Source organism: Vitis vinifera, chromosome 11, assembly GCF_030704535.1.
Source record: "Vitis vinifera cultivar Pinot Noir 40024 chromosome 11, ASM3070453v1".
NCBI lineage: Eukaryota > Viridiplantae > Streptophyta > Magnoliopsida > Vitales > Vitaceae > Vitis > Vitis vinifera.
Genome location: NC_081815.1, coordinates 13,059,640 through 13,082,482, shown reverse-complemented (window position 1 = coordinate 13,082,482; position 22,843 = coordinate 13,059,640). Strand labels below are relative to the sequence as shown.

The 22,843-nt window shown below is 30.6% G+C and overlaps 1 protein-coding gene and 1 long non-coding RNA gene across 3 annotated transcripts; both read right to left on the bottom strand.

The window, feature by feature from the left end:
• Nucleotides 1-4,757: 4,757 nt before the first annotated feature.
• Nucleotides 4,758-10,004, bottom strand: LOC100246766 (uncharacterized). Of its 2 annotated transcripts, XM_002263135.4 has the most exons (5): nucleotides 9,770-10,004; nucleotides 7,766-7,862; nucleotides 5,890-6,003; nucleotides 5,110-5,211; nucleotides 4,758-5,004 (listed from the first exon to the last, which is right to left on the bottom strand). In XM_002263135.4, the coding sequence occupies exons 1-5, from the start codon at nucleotides 9,844-9,846 to the stop codon at nucleotides 4,960-4,962; spliced, it is 435 nt and encodes a 144-aa protein (XP_002263171.1). In that variant the 5' UTR covers nucleotides 9,847-10,004; the 3' UTR covers nucleotides 4,758-4,959. The 2 variants fall into 2 exon arrangements, with proteins under 2 accessions (XP_002263171.1, XP_059596673.1); XM_059740690.1 differs by lacking the exon at nucleotides 4,758-5,004 and having other exon boundaries at nucleotides 5,119-5,225; nucleotides 9,770-9,945.
• A 3,558-nt stretch (nucleotides 10,005-13,562) lies between these two features.
• On the bottom strand, nucleotides 13,563-19,787 carry LOC132254647 (uncharacterized). Its single transcript, XR_009466951.1, has 3 exons — nucleotides 15,891-19,787; nucleotides 14,469-14,635; nucleotides 13,563-14,349 (listed from the first exon to the last, which is right to left on the bottom strand). It is a non-coding gene; the product is annotated as an uncharacterized LOC132254647 (long non-coding RNA).
• Nucleotides 19,788-22,843: the final 3,056 nt, after the last annotated feature.

Here is a 22,843-nt window from a genome sequence, read left to right as displayed (position 1 = left end):
CCATTTTTTTATTAATTTTTAACAATTTTCTCAAATTTTAATAAACATGAATAAATTTCATAATTCGGAAAATAATGGTTATTATTATTATTATTTAAGTATTTTTTTTGTAAATTCTAAACAAAAATGTTTAGATAAGTTTGAAGTATTGAAATTGAGAATTATTTTTTATTTGACTATATTTTGTCTTACATATACATTATGGTTATCTAGTCCTAATCAAAAAGAGAAAAAAAAAATGTTGAGTTTTGTTATCCTTGATAAGGCTAATGATGATGTGAAAACTCATTGAGTAGGGTAATTACTAACCTATAGTATATCATTAGATTGATAGGGTTCTGGTAACCAACATTTAAGGAACATTTGAGGCTAGCCAATTTTGTAGTGGGCTCACTATGGTAAGTATTCTATTAATAACTATAAATTTTTTAATATGTATTTATTGAAAATTTTGTTTTAATACTTTTATCAAAATAGCATATGTAATACAAGTTTGTTTTATATGATTATACTTATGTTATAAATATTCCTCATTTCATTTTTGAAAAGTAAATGCACTTAATCTCTACCTTTTATTGGGCATTCAAATACACTCATTTTATTAAATGTTTGTAGGTACACCTGATATTGGGAAGGAGTAACATGGGTAGGAAGGACTCAAGAAGTTCCTTTATTTTTTTTTACTAATGAGACTAGTTAATTTAGATATTGGTGGTTTATTTTACTGCTAATTTGAGGGAATTATCATAAGTTTGATTTACCCATTTTTGTATGAAAAAATAAATTTCTAGTTAAGATTTTTTTTTGTTAATTTAATTACTGCTTCACACAAGTTTTGGATTAGCATGTTGCTTGTTGAGTCACTTTCATGCCAAGCTTTTGGGCTTCACATGTAAAACGATGATAAAAAGAAATATCACACAGGATTTCCTATGATATAAACAAACATTTTTCTTTTCAATAAACAAAAAGTCCAATAAAACTAAAAAAAAATAATCCCTTAATACACAAGCGTGTGTCTATATATAGACATTGAAATTTGATCTTATTTTGTTTTATTGTAATTAACTTCATTTCTAATTTTTTGTAATATTAAATTATGTTACCAAATATATATAATATAGAATTTCCTTTATTCTTAGAAATTACACACACTTGAAATTCGATCCTATTTTGTTTCATTGTAATTAACTTCATTTTTAATTCTTTATAATATTAAATTACTTTACCAAATATATATATATATATATATATATATATATAGATTGGAATTTGATTAGATTTTATTTTATGGCAATTAACTTCATTTCTAGTTTTTTGTAATATTATATTACTTTACTAAATATATTTAATATATCATTTTCCTTAATATTAGAAATTATAAGTAAACTTAAATTAAACAATTAAATTAATTTATCAAAGGCCCTTTATTCCTTACTTGTCCTTGCTCCACGCACGTAATAATATACTTAATAACTTAAATTATACTATTAAATTAATTTATCAAAGACCCTCTATTCCCTACTTGTTGGAAAGTAAGTCTAATGGCTACGAGGTACACACACTAATATACTTAATAACTTAAATTATATTATTAAATTAATTTATCAAAGACCCTCTATTCACTACTTGCTGAAAAGTAAGTCTAATGGCTACGAGGCACACACACTAATTTACTTAATAACTTAAATTAAATGATTAAATTAATTTAAGGAAAATCATATAGTAGTACATTGTTAAAATAAAATAGATTTTTTTTTTTTTTTTATGAATTTTACTTTTCACTTTCAAAATCTATGTTTTGTGAGAAAAATAATTCTTAAAGCATGCACTATAGTAATTGTCATTCAACCATTCTCTCATGCAACCTAACTAATTAATTTTTATTTTTATTTTTTTTAATCTTAACAAAAGTCAAGAGGGCTTTTCATTCTTTGTAAACTTTTATTAAGCTTGACACGTGGGATATGGCATATTATTTTTTATTTTTTTATTTTTCCCCTCTTTCTCCATATTACTTGGAATTTGACACCACTCTTGACCATTTTTTTATTAAAAAAATTTATGCTAATTACACATTTTCTCATGAAATCATTATACTTTCATTTTTTTCTCACTCTTTTATCTTTTCATATTTATTAATTATTTATAGACACTTTATAATAAATAATTATTAAAAATTAATATAAAATAAATCCATAATGAATAAATTTAAAAGTTTATGATATAAGAGTTTATATATTCATCCTAAATAAAAATATTGATTTATTTAATAAATCTTATATTAAATAAAAATATCTTTTTTATATTATTTTATTATTTAAAATTTTTAAATTTTTTAAATTTTAATGTGAAAATCGGAATTAATTATCATGATTTTAACTTTTTGCTTATGATTCAATGAACACAGTATTAACTTTTTACTTGTGACTCTAATTAGATTTTAACTTTTTATTTGATTAAAATGTTTAATATTTTATTTATATAAATTAAAAAAAATTAATTGTGTAGTTAAAATTTTGAATTTTATATATATATAAAATAAAAAATAAATATATTTTTCATGAAAATTGTATCTAATATTTTATATTAATTTTTCTTAATATTATTAAGAATTAAAATTTTTGTATATTGAAGTTGCACACCTTTCAAGTTCATCAAGAAAAAATAACACATCTTCAAGTGGTACTTTTTTTTATAAAGTAGCGATACTCTCTTTTCTAAGGGTTATGTTTATTAGTGTTATTCCGTGAAAACTCTCATGTATATTATTTCATTATAGCATAACCTTATACTAAACTAAAAGTGCAATACATTTTTTTATTCTAGTGGTACTTTCAGCATATATCAATGTTAAAAAAGTGGTACTTGCCAACATATCTTATCCTAAACTAAAAGTGCAATACATTTTTTCCATTTTGATCGTATTTTCAACATATATTAGTGTTATTTTCATTACACAAGTGTTACTTTCTTTATAAAAAAGTGATACTTACCAATATACTTTACCATAAATTAAACGTGCATTACATTTTTCCCACCTTTGTGTTACTTTCCACACACATTATTATTACTTTCTTCGTGAAAGAGTAGTACCTTCATTTCCAAGGGTTGTGTCAATTGGAGTTATTATGTAAAAACTCCCATATGTTTTACATTGTTTCATCATTAAATAAGATGTGAAGCATATAAAAAAAGTACCAAACATAAGGATAGAACCACAACTAAGTTTTTATTTTATATAAATAAAAAATTAAATATTTTAACCAAACAAAAAGTTAGAATTACAGTAAACTTAGAATCATACGCAAAGGGAAAGTCATGTAACAATACACTTTCCGAAAATAATAGATTTTTTTAGGAACTTTTATTTTTGACTTTCCAAATCCATGTTTTGTAGGAAAATAATTTTTAAATCATGCACTCTAATAGTAAGAATAATTAAAAGACCAAAATTTCCCTCCAACCACCACTCTCTCAACCCAACTAATTCAATTTCTTTTCTTTTTTTAATCTTGGCAAGACAAGTCAAGAGGACTCATCATGCTCTTTAAACTTGGTTTAAGCTTCATGTGCTGAAATACCACATTGTTTTTTTCATTTTCCCTTTTTTTTTTTCTCCATTTTATATGTAATGTGACACCACTTTTGACCTTTTTTAAAATATATATATTCTAATTACATATTTTCTCTTGAAATCTTTATAATTTTTTTTTCACTATTTTATCTTTTCATATTTATTAATTATTTATGAACACAAAAAAATAATATAAAAATAAACATAATGAACAAATTTAGAAGTTTGTGATATAAGATTTTATATATTCATACTAAATAAAATATTTATTTATTTCATAAATCTTATATTAAATAAAAAATATCATTTTCACATTATTTTATTATTTATATATTTTAAACTTTTAAATTTTCATATAAAAATTATAATCAATGATTGTAGTTTTAACTTTTTGCTTAGGAAAAATCATATAATACACCATTGAAAAATAATAGACTTTTTAGGAACTTTTACTTTTGACTTTCAAAATCTATGTTTTGGAAGAGATAACTCTTAAAGCATGCACTCTAATAGTAATAATGATTAAGTCTAAAATTATCCTTCAACCATTCTCTCATACAACCCACTAATTAATTTTTTTTCTTTGAAAGAAAAGGAAGAAATGAAAAAATAATGTGGTATATCACCACGTGTTAAGCTTAAACAAAGTTTAAGAAGTATGATAAGTCCTCTTGACATGTCTCGTCAAGATTAAAAACAAGAAAAAAATATTGAATTAGTTGGATCGTAGAAGAGAACGATGGTTGGTGCGTAAAAAATTATTTTTCCTACCAAACATGGATTTTGAAATTCAAAAGTAAAAAATTCCTTAAAAAAACCTTCCTTTTTATTTATTTATTTATTTATTAGTGTACCGTTACATGATCCCCCTATACAGAAGACAAATTGAAAACTGAAACCGAGGATGTCATCAACCACAAAATGTTTGGTTCAAGTATCCAAGGAAAGGATTAAAAAAAAACAATACAAAATAATTTTCTTATGTTTGATTTTACTATAAAAAATATGAAAAAAAAAAATCAAAGTTAAATTAAAATTAATTCAAAACTTATATATTTTTAAATTATTTAATATTTATATAAAAAAGTTAAAATAAGTAAAATGAATTTGAAATAGTATATAAAAATAATTATTAAATTCAATTGAATAACCATATCATCAGAAAGTGAAAAAGCACTAATAATAAGTAAGAACCACTGAATTCCTTATCAAAAAGAATGTCATAAAACGTTAACGGGCTAATAGGAAGGGGTGAGATAGTAAAAATGGTACAAGCAACATTAGGTGAATGAGAGAAGCAACAATGAATATGAAGTATCTTACAAATCACAAAGTCAATTTGAAAGAGTGATCCAGCAACTCAAGCCTTTCATCCATAATGCCTATCGCACAAAAAACCTGACAATGGCGCCCCAGTATCCAGCCAGCTGTTAAATGCCAACAATTTAACCGTATAACTCAATAGGTTTTCAATCCAGTGTGACCTTCAACAACTTAACCATTATCAGAATTTAAACACCAAAACAACTTACCTGAGCAAGAATGCCATTTCCAGTGTGACCTTCAATGACTAATCCAGCTGTTAGACCAAGCATTGCCCATGCGCCATTAATCGCCTCAATTCTACGTCTTCTCTGTAGCCACAACACTTTTTTCTAGCATTATTTCTCATATGCATCTGGCTTTACCCAATATGAATAAATTTTGTATGACACCAAAACAAGTAAAACCAACTATCAAGCAAATCACAGCTTAGATACTGTATCCCAGCGTAACAATAAGCCTTGGGCTATGGTATAACTTTACATGCATTATGCCATCATCAGCTACATTGAACAGTTGTTTTGGATTAGGTTATCCATTAAGCTACTCACATTGATTGTTCATGTTTTCTAAGTTTCTAAGCATAATATGTACCCTACAACTAAGACTTCGAGTAATTGGTGGGTTCAATCCCTCTTTGTGTTTGTTTGAAGCCACAAAGGGAGGAACCGGACTTATAGAAAAATCACCCTCGTTTATAAGGAATTGTGTTTCCTTCTCATGGAATTATTAAAATATGAAAATCGATTTAATCAAAGGTACAATTTCAAATGCTATGGGAGTTCCAAACCTTTACCATGACTTGGTCAGAAAATTTCACTCCATGTTTTGTTCAGCAACAATGGGTTCACAACCTATAGATTTTGCTATTGGGAGGATGCCAAACAAGTCATTAAGATTCATTATCTTGATAAAGTAGGCTTGAATCCATCCATTGCACCCACCACATAGAGCATCAAGTTTATTGATGGAAATGGAAGTTCCTTCACCTTGAGTTTCTCTTTTGCTTTAAATTCTTGCATCTGTTTGGCAGCTAAACGCTTCGCCTCCAAAGGATCTACCATTACTACTTCCTTATCAGAATTTCCTTTTCCAGCAGATACCTATATAATGGGAAAATATTTGCAAATCTGTAAATAGAAACAATTATGAAATAACAAGAATTGATTTTCTTTATATTGACCACAGACCAATTAATGTGTTTGGATGAGGAACTTGAGGGCTTTGAAGTAAAAGAGATTTAGAATTCCTTTTTAAGAAAAGTATCTTGTTTAGAATATTTTTTATCGAGCAAGTATAAAATCCAGAAGGAAACCTCATAATTGGGGTTTTCAAAATACTGAGGAGACATCACTGTCAAATCCACATCACTAAGCAGTTAAGAGAAAGAGGCATGACATTCCTATTTCTACAGCCATAACCACCATCATCACTGTGCCACACCATAAGAATCTCTCACAGCCACACTGCTTCCACTGATCTTAACTATGAGTAGCAGTTGAAGGTAGACCATAATACATTCAGAGTTGGAAACAAAAATAAATTCTATAGATCATATATCAGTGCATATATACAAAAATGAATATAGTATCATCCTCAAAAGATTGATGTGAACAAAAACAAGACAATCAAGGAAAGAATAACCTATCCCTTGATGTATATATATATAAAAGGACCTACACCCATGTATGACATGAAAACATCAGGTGTTCTTGTAAGTCCTTTAGGATTTTACCAGACCAGGACAAATCACAGTTTCAAATTGGATCATAACCTATCCATTGCTCAATGGCATAGACAAAAGTAAATGCTAAAAAAACTACATATCGGGTAGTTCAGGAGGAGATTTTTAAGTACTACCTCGGCAGATAATTGGCTTTAGAGGTATTTTTTGGACAGGACAGTCTGAAGGAACCCCCAGAAGTATGGGAAATAAAGTAAATATTGGTCCTCCAAGGAAGTTAGGGATCTATAAGGGGTAGGGTTATGGAAGAGGATTATGAAAAGAGATAGGTTTTCTGAAGATAATTGTTTATGTTGTTGGACAGAAGTAGGATGTTCTCTCATGTGATTTTCGTCTTTGTATGTTTATATGGCCATGAGGTCTGTTTTCTTGGAACTTTTTGGCATACTTGTGATAATTAGGGTAAAGGAAACACAAAGTTTAAGTTCTTCAGAGGACAGAGGAGGGAATTATGATACAAATATATGATTTCTCACATATCATTTCATAGTCAGAAGAGATGCTAAGGAGCATAAATATAAACTAACCAAATCTAATATTTGGATAGAAGCATATGATCATATAATTAAATTTGACTCTACAAAGCCTTCATCCCAACATATGACAGATTTCTCTTACTGTACCGTTCCTCTTGGAGTCTAAAGGAAAAGCTTCATCTTAACTTCAAAAGCATTATTCTTTTTCCATTTTGAGGATTTATATTTTCCAGAAAAAAGCATACCCATTAAGAAAACTATGATTCCAATGGTCAATAGGAGGAGGAACAGCAGAATCCATACAACCATAAGAAAAAAACCATGTCAATTTGTTACTACTACAGTGAACAGTGAATCATTTAGGAAAATTGCAGTTCAAAGTCCGAAAAATGTAATTTTTTTTTTATCAGACCAAAAAATATAATTTTTCTTTATCAATGTTTATTAAATGCTTCAGTAATGTAGCATCAATCATTCAACCAAAACTAGAGCAACTAATGGTCTAAATACATCTAGACAATCAGATTCTTACTACTGCAAGGCACTCATTTATAAATCATCAATCACATACCTAAAACATCTTTGACCATACTCAAACCAAATATATTGGCATTATACATGTGGAAGCCTTGGGTTGATTCATACATTAGGATTGGCCAAGATTTGAAATGCTTGACCCCTCGTGCTATGGGCAGTTCTAGGTATAACAAGGCTTGCATCTTGGCCTCTTCTCAATCCCCTCCTGAAAAGGAAAGAAAATTGTTAGATATGAAATAATTAACAAAGCTCAGGAGCTCACTTGGGTTTGCCTATGTGATACTTAGTCCAGTTTGAGACATGTTTTTTTGGTGAATTGATAACTTTGTACTTAATTGTTAGTTGGGGGGCTGAGGGAAGAGGAAGCATATCTATCTTCTTTCCCTTGGTGTTTTACTTATTCAAGGGTGTGAGTGATTCCCTCAAACTGCAATGCAGATCAGATTTATCATTTATCTTACAAGCAGTAACTAGTGTTTTTCATCTTCTTTCCCTTGGGACTTCTTAGTTATATCAACAAGGGTGTAGGTGGTTCCCTCAAATTGCACATGTCACAAGATATTAGAAGAAAATTACATCCCACATTTGCTAATTGAATTGGGTAAACACAAAACCAATATAAGTTCTTTGCATTGGACTTTAACTATCTCATTTGATCCTATAAAAAAAAAACTATCTCATTTGAAAACCAAGTGGTGTCTAGTGAGGGAGGCCAAGCATTTAATGACATTCGACTTCACACCCAACCTGAACCTATTTTTAGAGCCATAATGGCACCAATCCAAAAGCATGGGTGGAGCAACATTTTTGCTCCCGAACAATCCCTCCTTGACCATGATGTTCCATGATTCAAATCCAAGGTCTTTGGCTCTAAAACCAATTCTTGGGTCAGGTTTTAATCCTCTCATCTAAAAACTCATTGATATCCATCAAGGAAGGCCGGACCTTTTATGACATTCAACATCACTATGATTTTAGAACTCTTTCCAAAATCGTCGTGGCATTTAACCCAAGACCAGGGAGAGCAGCGATGTTGCTTCCCAACAAAGTTGAACCACACATATGCTTTCATCCATCAAAGAATTGTTCCTAATGCTTAGCTTTCTTTCTTCTGCACATTTTAAAACCTGGAAGAAAAGAATTAATTTTATTATGTTTCAATTTTTTCTTTATAACCCTTTTTCTACATGTTGGGTGCTACCAAAAAGAAAAATGTGTTGAAAAGGCTAACTGCAGCTGTGAAGTGCATATATATTGACACATAAAAAAACACAATTCCATACAAATTATAATAGTATATAACAAATAAACATAAAAAGAACAATGGGTGGTCTAAAAAAGAAAAAGGAAAAAGAAAACATATCTAAATAGCATTTATGATCCAAACTTTGAATATCAATCAATTTTTCTTTTGCTAAAGAACTCTTAAGGTACCCAATTTAGTTAAGTGATACACAGGCTAGCTGTTTGATGTCAATATTACGAATATGGTTTGAAACAACTTCAATACCTTCCAATAAACATTTAAAATATTCCTATAGTATTTCCAGTCTCATAACTTGAACCAACTTAAGGCTAATTTCAGTCCCAGAAGCTGATGCCACCAAGTTTTAAGGCAGCCACTTCACTATACTCACTTTAACATTTCTCCCTTCAAAATAATAACAAAACTATTCGAACAGAAGTAATTTTTCCCCAGACTCACTTCCACACACCAAAAGTTTCTCAAGTTCAGACAAAACTCAAGGAGAAGGACGACTGGGGTTCCATTTTTCATTCGTTTTGTCATCAATTCACATCTTTTCTATTTCTTTAATCATATATATTTGATATTGCAAGGCTGATATGCAATATATACAAATAATTTAACAATTTCACAACATGAGGTTAAGACAACCAAAATAGCTACCATAGTTCACTGGAAACTGGAACCCTAGAAAAATAGCTTTCTATTTTGAGAATAATAAACTACTATTCAATATTAATAACAGAAAGTGCTGCAAAAACCAAAAGAATCAAATTCTGAATCTATCTTTTCCTAATATCAAACACAACTAAGAAAGTGAGAATTGAAGGAAGGATAAAATTAAAGAAATGGGTATGAAGATTTACTGGAAGAAGACGGTTGGAGGGTGTGGTATGGATTGAAAGAGGGCACCATTGAAGGGAAGAAGACTTGACGACACCATATCCAAGTTTGTCCACCCAATTCCAACACCCAACTCTATCCGCTTTTGTCGCCGCTTATTTATTCATTGAGTTTTATAGTGTTCAACTAGACCATTGGAAACTTCTCCATTCCCCATCCGGATTTCACAGCCCCACACCCCACCCCGCCCATCACCCCGAAAAAAACAAAAGGTAATTTTAAAATATAATAATTTAAAAAATATTTTACAATTTATGATAATTGGAAAAAAAAAAATCAAATAGGAAATTGTTTTTTTTTTAAAAAAAAAAAACTTCATTTTAAATACTAAAATTTGAAATTGTCTTTCAATAAACAACTTTAAATTTTAAAATTTATATTAATTTTTTTAAGAGTTTATTTATGTTATAATAAAGTTGCTTTTTCAAAAAAAAAATTTTAATATAAATTTTCAAATTTAAAGTTTTGTCATTAAAACACAATTTTTAAATTTAATACTTAAATTGAAATTGTCTTTTTCCAAAATACCTCTTTCATATTGATATTTCACGTCATGTTTTAGTAAAATATGTATTTTTCTAAAATAATTTTAAAAATAATTATCAAAACCTCGTTGAGAAACTATTTTTAAAATAGGTTTTTCTTCTTTAGAATAAAAAACAAAAATTGACTAGGTTTTTACCAAAATATATATGAACTAGTTTCGCATACAATAACAGCCTTGTAAAAAACAATTTGTTTTCAAAACAAATTCTCAAAAATATATATATAAAGCACAATCATTTGCATAAACCATTTGCATCATCTCTTTCTCTCTTATTATGTCTTGCATTCACTCATTCAAAGAAACCATAACCATTTGGGTAGCCCTCGTGAGTGAAGTAGACTATAGATTGACAATTGACTTTCATTGTCTTATAATCACCCTTCTTTCACAATTGTAACAGTTTTTTATTCTTCATAGAGCTGCTTCCAATAAGCCCTATGTTTGTTTTGCAATCTGATGTCATTACACCTTTAACTTCAATACCTCCACTTACTATTTAGCAACTCATTCACATTAAACACAAATATTAATCATTTAGTGCAACCCCCTAACCAGTTGTGAACTCCTATTTTTTATACAAGTTCTTACTCGATGACGAAATTCATTTTTATTTATAAAAAAATTGATTATTGAAAAGTTAGAGCTGCTATTTATTTTATTTTTTTAAAAGGAAAATGAAAATAAGAAAAAAAAACCTTAAAAGTCACTCCTTATTTAGTGTCTAACTAATTATTAATGGATATTTACCAAATGAATTAGACATAATGTAAAAGAATAGGGCCGTGATAAAGGGATATTACAAAATATACAAGATAATGAATAAGATTATGACACAAATTGATTCATTAAGCTAATTAGAAAAATGGTTTGATTATTTCTACAAAAAAAAAAGGTCCAACATATCCTTAAAAGAATTAAAGAGTTCATTAAAATAAAAAGTTGATTCCAATTTATTTTATTTATAAATAAAGTTCTAATTTATTTTTAAAAAAAAACCATTTGATTTATTTCTTATTTGCAAAAAACATTTCAAAGCATTTCATTTACAAAAAAATATTTTTTATTTACTTTTGTTAGAAAAATAATGGTTTGATGCAATTCTATTTGAGGAAAATGTTCCAATTTTTATTCACAAGAAAATAATGTTTGCAATTTTTATTTAAAAAAAATAATTTTTATGATGAAAATATCTCAATTTCATTTTATTTACAAAAGAAAGGCTTTCATAGTTTTTATTTAGAAAAATAATTTTTATAAAATATAATTCAAATCCAATTTTATCAACAAGATATAATTTAACAACTTTTATTAAAATTCTATAAATAAAAAAAGGTATCATTTCCGATTTTATTAAAAAAAATTATTTTTAAAATTTTATTTAAAAATGATTACTAGCTTTTATTTTATTTACAAGTTTAATGATTGAAAACATATTTTTATAAAATCAAGCTCTTATACGAAATAGTAAATGTTTAAATAACTAATACATGGAAGAGTAGTACACACTTACATGTGTTTATTCATAATCAATTTTCAATTGATTTTTTTTTTAATTTTCTCACTATGCAAACAAACTTCGAATAAAATGGAACTTAGTAAATTGCATTATTTAACAAATCTAATAATTTTAAAAAATAATTTGGAATGCATAAATTAAGCCAATTAATACTAGAATTTCTTGCAACAAAACTATTCAGAACCATGCAAATTTCTCTAGACTAATTCTGACATAAGAAAATTATAATATTAATTGATTTAATTTTTGCATTTCAAATTATTTTGAAAATTAATAGATTCATGAAATAAACATATGCATTAAACTTTGTTTTATTTAAAGTTTGTTTGCCAAATGTGAAAATTTGAGAAAGCTAAGGAAAACTAGTTGGAAATTGAGTATAAATGTAAATAAGTATGCACTACTTTTTACTTATGCATTTATTATCCTTTATTTAAGCCTATACCGACTCATATGCTTGTTGAGCAAAAAATTATGACTTATTCAATGGATTCTCAATTTTCACATTAGGCAAAAAAACTCTAATCAAACAAGAACGTTGAATTTGCTAATGAATCAAGTAATTTTTTTAAAATAATTTGTAACTCAAAAATTGGACTAATTAATATCAAAATTTCTCAAATCAAAACTAGTCCAAAATGATTATAACAATTTCTCCTCTACATGAGATAATACATATATATATATATATATATATATTTTAACCAGATAAACAAACTTTAAATCATGTGAGATTTAAAAGTTTTAGTTGTTAATGATTCTAATAGATTTTTAAAATAATTTTAAACTAAAAAATTATACCAATTATTAAGAGAATTCAAACCAAACCAGCCTAAAATATCACAATAGTAATTGAAAACTTAATTTATACATTTAATAAAAAAGTTGGTTAATTACACATTTAAAAAATGAATGGTTTTATAATTATTTAAAATAAAATATTATTATCTATTTTTAACAAAACTCTACAATTTATAAGTTTATTAGAATATTAATTTTTATCTTTTATAATTTTTAGTGAAATATTGTCATAAAATACATATTTTTTTTTTTTATGTACAAAATTTATGAAGCAATTAATATCCCTTTATTTTATATGTATTCCTTATAATTTGATATATATATATATATATATATATATTTTAACATAGAAAAAAAATTATGTGACTTTCTACAATGTTATGATTCATTGTTAAATTTTTTTAATGTTATCAATTATTTTTAATGAAAAAAAATATGGTCATATAATTGATCTAAAAAATTGATAATTTAAGAAGAAAAAAGGGGGGATGCATGAGTTTGTAAAGTGAAAAAATATTAGAAAAAAATTTGATTTTAGAAAGATTAATAAGTGGTAAAATAGAAACGATAAAAGAAAAGAAATAAATAAAAAGACAAACAAAAGGCATGCATTTAGTAATATGAAAGAGTTTGTAAAGTAAAAATGATTAAAAATAATAACAAAAGAAACATTTGGCAAGCTATATGTGTTTATAAAATAAATCTAAGTTTCTGATTTGGGGATTTGAGTTAAGAATTTTGGGCTTATGGGCCAAAATGCTTAAAAATTGGGGCAGCAAATGATTTTATTTATTTATTTATTTATTTAAATGGAGTCTTTTTACATAATTCTCCCTTTTAAATTTTTTTTTTTTTACTTCAGGGTTCAATTCATGAACTGGCGATGGCATAGTGAAGATAAAAGGCTCTCTTTAGATTGCGTGTTTTGTTAAGTATCTCAGCAGTAATCTAGGAGCATCTCAACACTTGTTGAGAATGAACTCCTTTGGCATTGAGGTCATCATGGGTCAGGGATTGAAAGATTTATTACATTATTACATCTTATAAGAAGGCTGCTAAATAATCACAATCAAGACAAAATATTAAACATATCCCAAATGCTACTTACCATGATTAGCCACCTATCTCCCCATATGTACCTATATACTTGGCATGCCTTCAAGAGTCTTTGTAGTAGCAATGTCCGGCAATGGATGCTGGACCATCAATCCCCTAATTGTTTCAAGGACCTTATGATCAGAAATTAGTACAAGTTTGGAGCATGCATTTTACAATTTTAATTACGTTTCAACACTTACTAGCCAAATTTTAGTGAAATTAAAATTCTAACATAGAAGAGAACATGGAAGCCGAGTTCAAAAACATTTGACAAGCCTTCCATAGATTAGGAAAAATCCTATCACAAAAACTTGTGATCAATAAAACAACTCATTTTTTCCTCCAGGGTTGATAGTAAGCTCCATCAAAATTCAGAGATGGACAAAATGTTTTTCCCCAACCTGCCATACAACTATATGAAAGAAGATGCATAAATACAACTGTGCTTTCAAGATCACATGAATATCCTACATGGAAGTATCTATCTGCCATGTTGAATATATATGGATACATACCACTTAGTTTGCAAATATGACCTTGCTTGCAACATGAAGATGGATCTTCTGGGGGGGTGTGTGCACCTGTAAACATGGTGTCTCTTTTATTATATACTTGAAAAGGTGCTAAGATGCCTACAAAATAGCATGCACAACTCATCATAACAGATTTACTTGACTTGTAATTAGAAAAGATGACATACATGACTGATTATAATGAACATATCATGAATAAAGAGAAAAATGCTTGGATGAATTTTTCTGACTGCTTAACAAAAACTCTATTTGATTCTTCTGCACCCTCCTCAGATGCCCATTTGAGAAGAGCATCTTCTTGCAAGATGTCTTTGTCATACAGAAGATGCAAAATCTGTAAAGCAAAATAATGATGGTGAATCAGTAAAATAAAAACAAGCAACATTCAATCACATTGCTTTGAGAAAGGAGATCACATATGACAAGAAAAGTTAATCACTAACGTTGATGACTTTAAAGCACAAAAAAGAAGGGTGCATTATTCAGTGTTGCTCTATTGCTCATTAGAACAATGTCATTGACTCCTTGACAAATTTTATACACCAAGCACTGGAAAACAATTTGATTTAACAAGAAAATAAAAAGTACATGAGTCATCAAGGAACACTCCAGTAATAAATAAATAATCTTGCTTTTATTCTTTTAGGAGAGAACATGAAAAAAAGCATGGTAACATCATACAATTTAAACAAGTGTTATCCAAGTAAAGAATTGATACAACATGCTTAATAAAAGTAGCAATTTTATCTCATAGAGACACTGATATGGAACAAAAAACACACTTTGGCCTAAGCATGATGGTCCAATGGGAGCAAATTCACTTCCAAGCAGAAGAGGTCATTTTCAAGTAGCATTCATGGATTATATATTACTTAATGCTGAGTTGATTGATCTACATTATCCTGATCGTAATTTGATTCATTGATCCATTGAAATTATTCTATAAGGAATTACAGTGCAATGGCATGCCATGTGAGTTTCTAAGGGTCTACAATAGGAAACAGGTGTCCCATATTGACATGAGAATGTAGTCGAATAATAAGGACAATATAAGGGATTATGAGACACCCTTAAGCAGCAGATAAGAGCAAATCATGTGTCGCAAAGAGGTAAATCCAACCAAGTAACCAATTGCATATTGTAGGACAAAAAGAGCTAACCCAACAATAATGAATGCATTTAGTAGATAAATTGTGATACAGTAGACAATATTGATGGTTTTAAAGATTGAACGACCAATTCTCCACTTGACAGACAATATAGGTTTTCAGAATGAAGAAATGCATGTCAGTTATACCACCATATATCTTCTGGACATATTTGGTTTTTGGTACCTATTTGGTTCAGCAATGTAGTACATATTATGTTATGTGGGTTTGGGTATGGGCATTGGCCAAGGGTTTGTGTTTAGGTGCCTGATCCTTAACATACCAAATTTTTGGATATGCAGACTCTTTTAAAAACTGATCTTGAATGGTACTTAGATATAGCATACTAAAGAAAAAACACTCAGAAGCAAAAAATATCACTAATAAGCATCAATTTAATACAATTATGTCAATCATTACATCATCCCATCATAAACATACCTGGGCAAATCATGCAGAAAATTCCTTGGCAGATTCCAAACACATTTCTTCAAATTTCAATATCACTTCAATCTGTAACATATTCCAAAAGGATTTATTATAAAGGGTTGACAATAAAACATGGCACATCATTTCTATTATCCACAGATGACAGAACCAAGCAACAAAGATATCTACCATCAAATAAGGTTGAATATGAAGTTTTTAACTCATTCAACTGCAAAATTTTATACATGTTCTAAAATTTCAGTATAAAATCCTTCAGTTATAGCTGAAAAAGGGGGAGTTATTTGTCTCCTTGTCAACATCAACATATATATGAGGAGAAATGCCTATATGAGAGCACTACTGATTTCTTGGTAAACAACACAGATATAGAGCAAAGTATTGAATAAAAACCTAAACTACAAATAGGTGTATGTAAAATGATAATATCGAGATTGACAAAAGGGATATTTGTTTATTGGCGGAAGGAAGGAAATACACATTAGAGATGTCCCTGTACCCTTGTTCAATGAAACAAACAAGGACATTGGAGAAGAACACTATGTGCACCACCTCAGTAAGTGTCATGCACTAGAAAAAAGTTCAGATGATGCAGAGAATGTTGTATATGATCTGATATCATATACAACAACAGCACATAAATTTGTTTGGGAAAAAGGTGATATCACTTTCCTACTGACATACATAAATATGTACCTACATTGATACAAACATACATGGAGACATACATAAGTACATACAAATATGACATATGGTGTTGAAGGATGAATAATTTTCCTTCTCCAGCCCTCTCATCTGAAAATACAACAACTACTTCCCAATACATAAGTAAAATGAAAATTTGTAAACCCAAGTTATCAACAATTTGTTGACTCCCTGAACCTCCTGAATTCTTCACCTAGTGCTTACTCACTGCTAGACCCGCTGATCTCTCTAAAATGAAAGTACACATAATTCACAAGAACTTTGAAGGGACCATACCTTCAAATAAGAGTCGTTTCTTTACCTTTAATTTAATTGAGGTAGTACTAAAACACTCTCCATAAAGAACCACTATCTTATTGTATTATCTAAATACATTGAATATATTACTAGTTATACCAATATGGAGGATTGGATCTTGAGCCTATTAAAAAGGAGGTAGGAAGAAGGCTGGAATGGTACTTTCAACTAGAATTACAATCAATAGGTATAGAAGAATGTACAATATAAACTAGTCAAATAAGATGAATTAACTCACCAGTATTATATTGTCTTTAATGGAAAAATATAAGCAAAAATTAAGGAGACAAAAGCATGATATTCATCCACTACATGGCTAATTGCTCATCAGAGAAGTAATTTTATTTCGTGGGTTAAGGGTGAGGTGGAGTGCAGGGGTAATTTGGTTCTTTTAGGCTATGTGTTTGAGGACCTTCAAATTGGGAGGCTAGATGTTGAGGTTGAGTTCTTTAAGTCAATTGACAACATTGATAGAGAAGAATAGGAGAAACATTTTGGTGAGGAGGAAGTGTTAGTAGCAGTATTGTTGAAATATACCCGAGTACAATCATCTATAAAAGTGACAAACCATTGTCTGTTTGTAAGACTGAATCATGGACATGTCAACAAGGGGAGAAGAAGGAAAGAGGTGTTGGTTTGCAGTGGAGTCCAAGTCCTTTGACATCTCGGTTGAGGAGCTTGGAGGGAGACTGAGAGGGGTCATTGTGGAGCACGAAAGAGGTTACTCCAGGTGGGTCAGATTCGGGGAGCTCAGTCTACGCTGCCTTTTGGCAGGAGCGAAAGCTTGTTGCAGAGATGATGGGTTGTTGAGGTGGAGTAAAGGGTGGAAGGAGAGAGGAAGGTGTTTCAGGCTGGAATGTCGGGAGAATGGGGTTGGAAGGTTCTTATTCTGCAAAGTGGTCACAGCTGAATCAAAGAGCTTCTCTCTGGTTTTCCCGGAAGGAGAAGGAAACCATGGGGGTTGGTTCATTTTGGCTGAAAAACTATGATCGCTCGGGGTTGTTCCTTTTTCCGAGGAAAAGGTGGATCCTTCTGTTGAGTTTGGGGGCAGTAGGCTGAAAGTGGGAAGATTGGAGTGGGAATATGTCTTATGCGAGTGTAGTAAGAAAGAATGAATGTTTGGCGGAGGAGACTATTTGGCTTCAGATTGGAGAAGGAGTTGTGCAAGGCAGAGAAGAGAAGCTTAGGAGGTGCCTGGTTGGGAAGTTTGGAGAGGGACCCGTTTCGCAATCAGAGGTTCAGGCATTGGAAATGTGGGCTAGGCGTACATGGTAACTAAGATTTGGCTTGCAGGTGTATGTTTTTGGTGGGTCTTTAATTCTGTTTGAGTTTGAGGATTGTTTAGAGGCAGAAGGGTGTTGGTTAGAGGACCTAGGAGGTTTAGGGAGAGACTTCTCAGTTTGGAAAGATGGCAACACGCGACTGGGTGTTTGGTAAAGGAGGGGTCTTACAAGGAGGCGTGGGTGAGAGTGTTGGGTCTTCCTTTGCATTTGTGGAGCCGTGAAGTCTTTATTAAAATTGGGGACTGTTGTGGTGGAGGCTTTGTAGCAGTGGATGAAGGATCGGTGAATTTGGTTCAATTACAGTGGGCTAGGATCCTAGTGAGGTTGAATGGGAGAAGTCTACCCGCTTCTTTGCAGCTAGTGGTTGGGTTTACGTGCTACCCCTTCCAGTTGTGGTGGGAAGTCCCCCCGAAATTTTCCATGGTTGTTCCGAGAAGTTGCAGCAATGGGTCGCTAGAGTCGAAGGTTAGAGGTGGCGGTGGTGGTTCACGTATAGGTGTGGAGAAAGACCTCGTCCTGTTGCAGGCTGGTAGGGGAGACGTGTCAAACTCTGGAGGGAAGAGTAACCGTTTTGGTGAAGGATTGGACTGTTATGTTCAAAAAGTAGTTGCAGATGGGGAAGATTTTGGAGGCAGTAGCAGGAGGAGTCCAGTTGGTAGGAGGGCCTGTTTGGAGGATACAGGGGATTCAGAGAGGGCAAGTGGGCTGGTGAGGGAAGGCTCAGTTGAGTTGCAAAAGGACCAGGGGGTAACTGGGCTGGCTGTTGAAGATAGAGGTGGATTAGGCCAGGCCAAATTGAGTGGCCCTTCCCTTTTAACGGAGGAGGGTAGTTTGGGGATGGATAGACCTTTAGGGCTTCTCGCTGGGGACGATCGAGCAGCAGTGACTGTCCCATTGGAGTGGTTCAAGTCGACTTTGACTTGGATTTCAGGCACCGATGAGGCTCTCCAGGCTGAAGCGACAAGGTATTCCTCTCAAGTTCTTCTCACCCAAAATCAAAGAAATCACAAACAAAAAACAACACACAAATGCGCACAAAAAATAACACAAATCAACAAATAATACCAACACATAACAGAGATAATGAAAATTGCGATATAGCAGACAAAAGGGAATACGAAGTAAACTTAGATAAGAAGTACTTCCTCATAAACTTCTCTTGCTTCCGAGAAACCTGAAAAATCCAGTGATATGCTTAGAAATGCTTGCCAAAGAAGCCGAGATCACATGAAAAGACCAGAAATGGAAATTACACTATTCTCACCCACAAAGAAAGAAGTGAGAAATAAAAAATGAAACGTAAAGCGCACAAACCAAAACATAAAGAACATATTCGAACTGAATTCAATAATGCATAGATCAAGTCAACAAATCATACCCAAACATAACAGATATATTGAACAATGCGATATATGAAAGAACAGGGAATACGAAGAAAACTTATCTAAGAAGACTTTCCTCACACACTTCTCCTGCTCCCGAGAATCGTGAAAAATCCACTTATATGTATATTAATGGTGGGACAAGACACTCAGATCAGATGAAAAGACGAGAAAATCAAAATAACATCCCATGGAAAAACACAGTTCAAAGGAAATCAAATACTTCTCACAAACAATAAAATAAATTACAAATAAAAAGCCACACATAAAACCCACAACCAAAGAATGAAATCAAAATATTCTAAATAAATTCTATAACGCATACATAAAGTCAAAAAATAATACCCAAACAAAACAGACATAACGAACGATGTGATATGGGAGAATTCGAATGAAACATACCAAAAAAGTACTTCTTCATACACTTCACCTGCTCCCGAATAACCTGAAAAAAATGAAGTTATACGGTTATAAATTGTGGGCAAAGAAACTGACATTAATTGAAAAGACGAGAAAAGGACAATAACATTCCATGGCAAAATGCTACCAAAAGGAAATCAAGTTCTTTTCACCCAAAATCAAAGAAATCACAAACAAAAAACAAAACACAAATGCGCAAAAAAAATAACACAAATCAACAAATAATACCAACACATAACAGAGATAATGAAAATTGCGATATAGCAAAAAAAAAGGAATACGAAGTAAACTTAGATAAGAAGTACTTCCTCATAAACTTCTCTTGCTTCCGAGAAACCTGAAAAATCCAGTGATATGCTTAGAAATGCTTGCCAAAGAAGCCGAGATCACATGAAAAGACCAGAAATGGAAATTACACTATTTTCACCCACAAAGAAAGAAATGAGAAATAAAAAATGAAACGTAAAGCGCACAAACCAAAACATAATGAACATATTCGAAATGAATTCAATAATGCATAGATCAAGTCAACAAATCATACCCAAACATAACAGATATATTGAACAATGTGATATATGAAAGAACAGGGAATACGAAGAAAACTTATCTAAGAAGACATTCCTCACACACTTCTCCTGCCCCCGAGAATCTTGAAAAATCCACTTATATGCTTATTAATGGTGGGACAAGACACCGAGATCAGATGAAAAGACAAGAAAATCAAAATAACATCCCACGGAAAAACACAGTTCAAAGGAAATCAAATACTTCTCACAAACAATCAAATAAATGACAAATAAAAAGCCACACATAAAACCCACAACCAAAGACAGAAATAAAAATATTCTAAATAAATTCTATAACGCATACATAAAGTCAAAAAATAATACCCAAACATAACAAACATAACGAGCAATGTGATATGGGAGAATTCGAATGAAACTTACCAAAAAAGTATTTCTTCATACACTTCACCTGCTCCCGAATAACTTGAAAAAATGAAGTTATACGGTTATAAAATGTGGGCAAAGAAACAGACATTAAATGAAAATACGAGAAAAGGAAAATAACATTCCATGGAAAAATGCTACCAAAAGGAAATCAAGTTCTTCTCACACAAAATCAAAGAAATCACAAACAAAAAACAAAACACAAATGCGCACAAAAAATAACACAAATCAACAAATAATACCAACACATAACAGAGATAATGAAAATTGCGATATAGCAGACAAAAGGGAATACGAAGTAAACTTAGATAAGAAGTACTTCCTCATAAACTTCTCTTGCTTCCGAGAAACCTGAAAAATCCAATGATATGCTTAGAAATGCTTGCAAAAGAAGCCGAGATCACATGAAAAGACCAGAAATGGAAATTACACTATTCTCACCCACAAAGAAAGAAATGAGAAATAAAAAATGAAACATAAAACGCACAAACCAAAACATAATGAACATATTCGAACTAAATTCAATAATGCATAGATCAAGTCAACAAATCATACCCAAACATAACAGATATATTGAACAATGCGATATATGAAAGAACAGGGAATACGAAGAAAACTTATCTAAGAAGACTTTCCTCACACACTTCTCCTGCTCCCGAGAATCGTGAAAAATCCACTTATATGTATATTAATGGTGGGACAAGACACGAGATAAGATGAACAGACGAGAAAATAAAAATAACATCCCACGGAAAAACACAGTTCAAAGGAAATCAAATAGTTCTCACAAACAATCAAATAAATTACAAATAAAAAGCCACACATAAAACCCACAACCAAAGACACAAATCAAAATATTCTAAATAAATTCTATAACGCATACATAAAGTCAAAAAATAACACCCAAACATAACAAACATAACGAGCGATGTGATATGGGAGAATTCGAATGAAACATACCAAAAAAGTATTTCTTCATTTCGAATGAAACATACCAAAAAAGTATTTCTTCATACACTTCACCTGCTCCCGAATAACCTGAAAAAATGAAGTTATACGGTTATAAATAGTGGGCAAAGAAACCGAGATTAAATGAAAAGACGAGAAAAGGAAAATAACATTCCATGGAAAAATGCTACCAAAATGAAATCAAGTTCTTCTCACCCAAAATCAAAGAAATCACAAACAAAAAACAAAACACAAATGCGCACAAAAAATAACACAAATCAACAAATAATACCAACACATAACAGAGATAATGAAAATTGCGATATAGCAGACAAAAGGGAATACGAATCAAACTTAGATAAGAAGTACTTCCTCATAAACTTCTCTTGCTTCCGAGAAACCTGAAAAATCCAGTGATATGCTTAGAAATGCTTGCCAAAGAAGCCGAGATCACATGAAAAGACCAGAAATGGAAATTATACTATTTTCACCCACAAAGAAAGAAGTGAGAAATAAAAAATGAAATGTAAAACGCACAAACCAAAACATAATGAACATATTCGAAATGAATTCAATAATGCATAGATCAAGTCAACAAATCATACCCAAACATAACAGATATATTGAACAATGCGATATATGAAAGAACAGGGAATACGAAGAAAACTTATCTAAAAAGACTTTCCTCACACACTTCTCCTGCTCCCGAGAATCCTGAAAAATCCACTTATATGCTTATTAAAGGTGGGAAAAGACACCGAGATCAGATGAAAAGACGAGAAAATCAAAATAACATCCCACGGAAAAACACAGTTCAAAGGAAATCAAATACTTCTCACAAACAATCAAATAAATGACAAATAAAAAGCCACACATAAAACCCACAACAAAAGACAGAAATCAAAATATTCTAAATAAATTCTATAACGCATACATAAAGTCAAAAAATAACACCCAAACAT

Excerpts from the sequence above, each read along its gene's own strand:
- LOC100246766 (XM_002263135.4), bottom strand. The coding sequence starts at position 9,846 with ATGGTGTCGTCAAGTCTTCTTCCCTTCAATGGTGCCCTCTTTCAATCC. Across the intron at positions 6,004-7,765 it reads AAATCTTGGCCAATCCTAAT|GTATCTGCTGGAAAAGGAAA; the intron begins GTATGAATCAAC and ends CCCATTATATAG. Across the intron at positions 5,212-5,889 it reads AAGCAAAAGAGAAACTCAAG|AGAAGACGTAGAATTGAGGC; the intron begins GTGAAGGAACTT and ends TTGTGGCTACAG.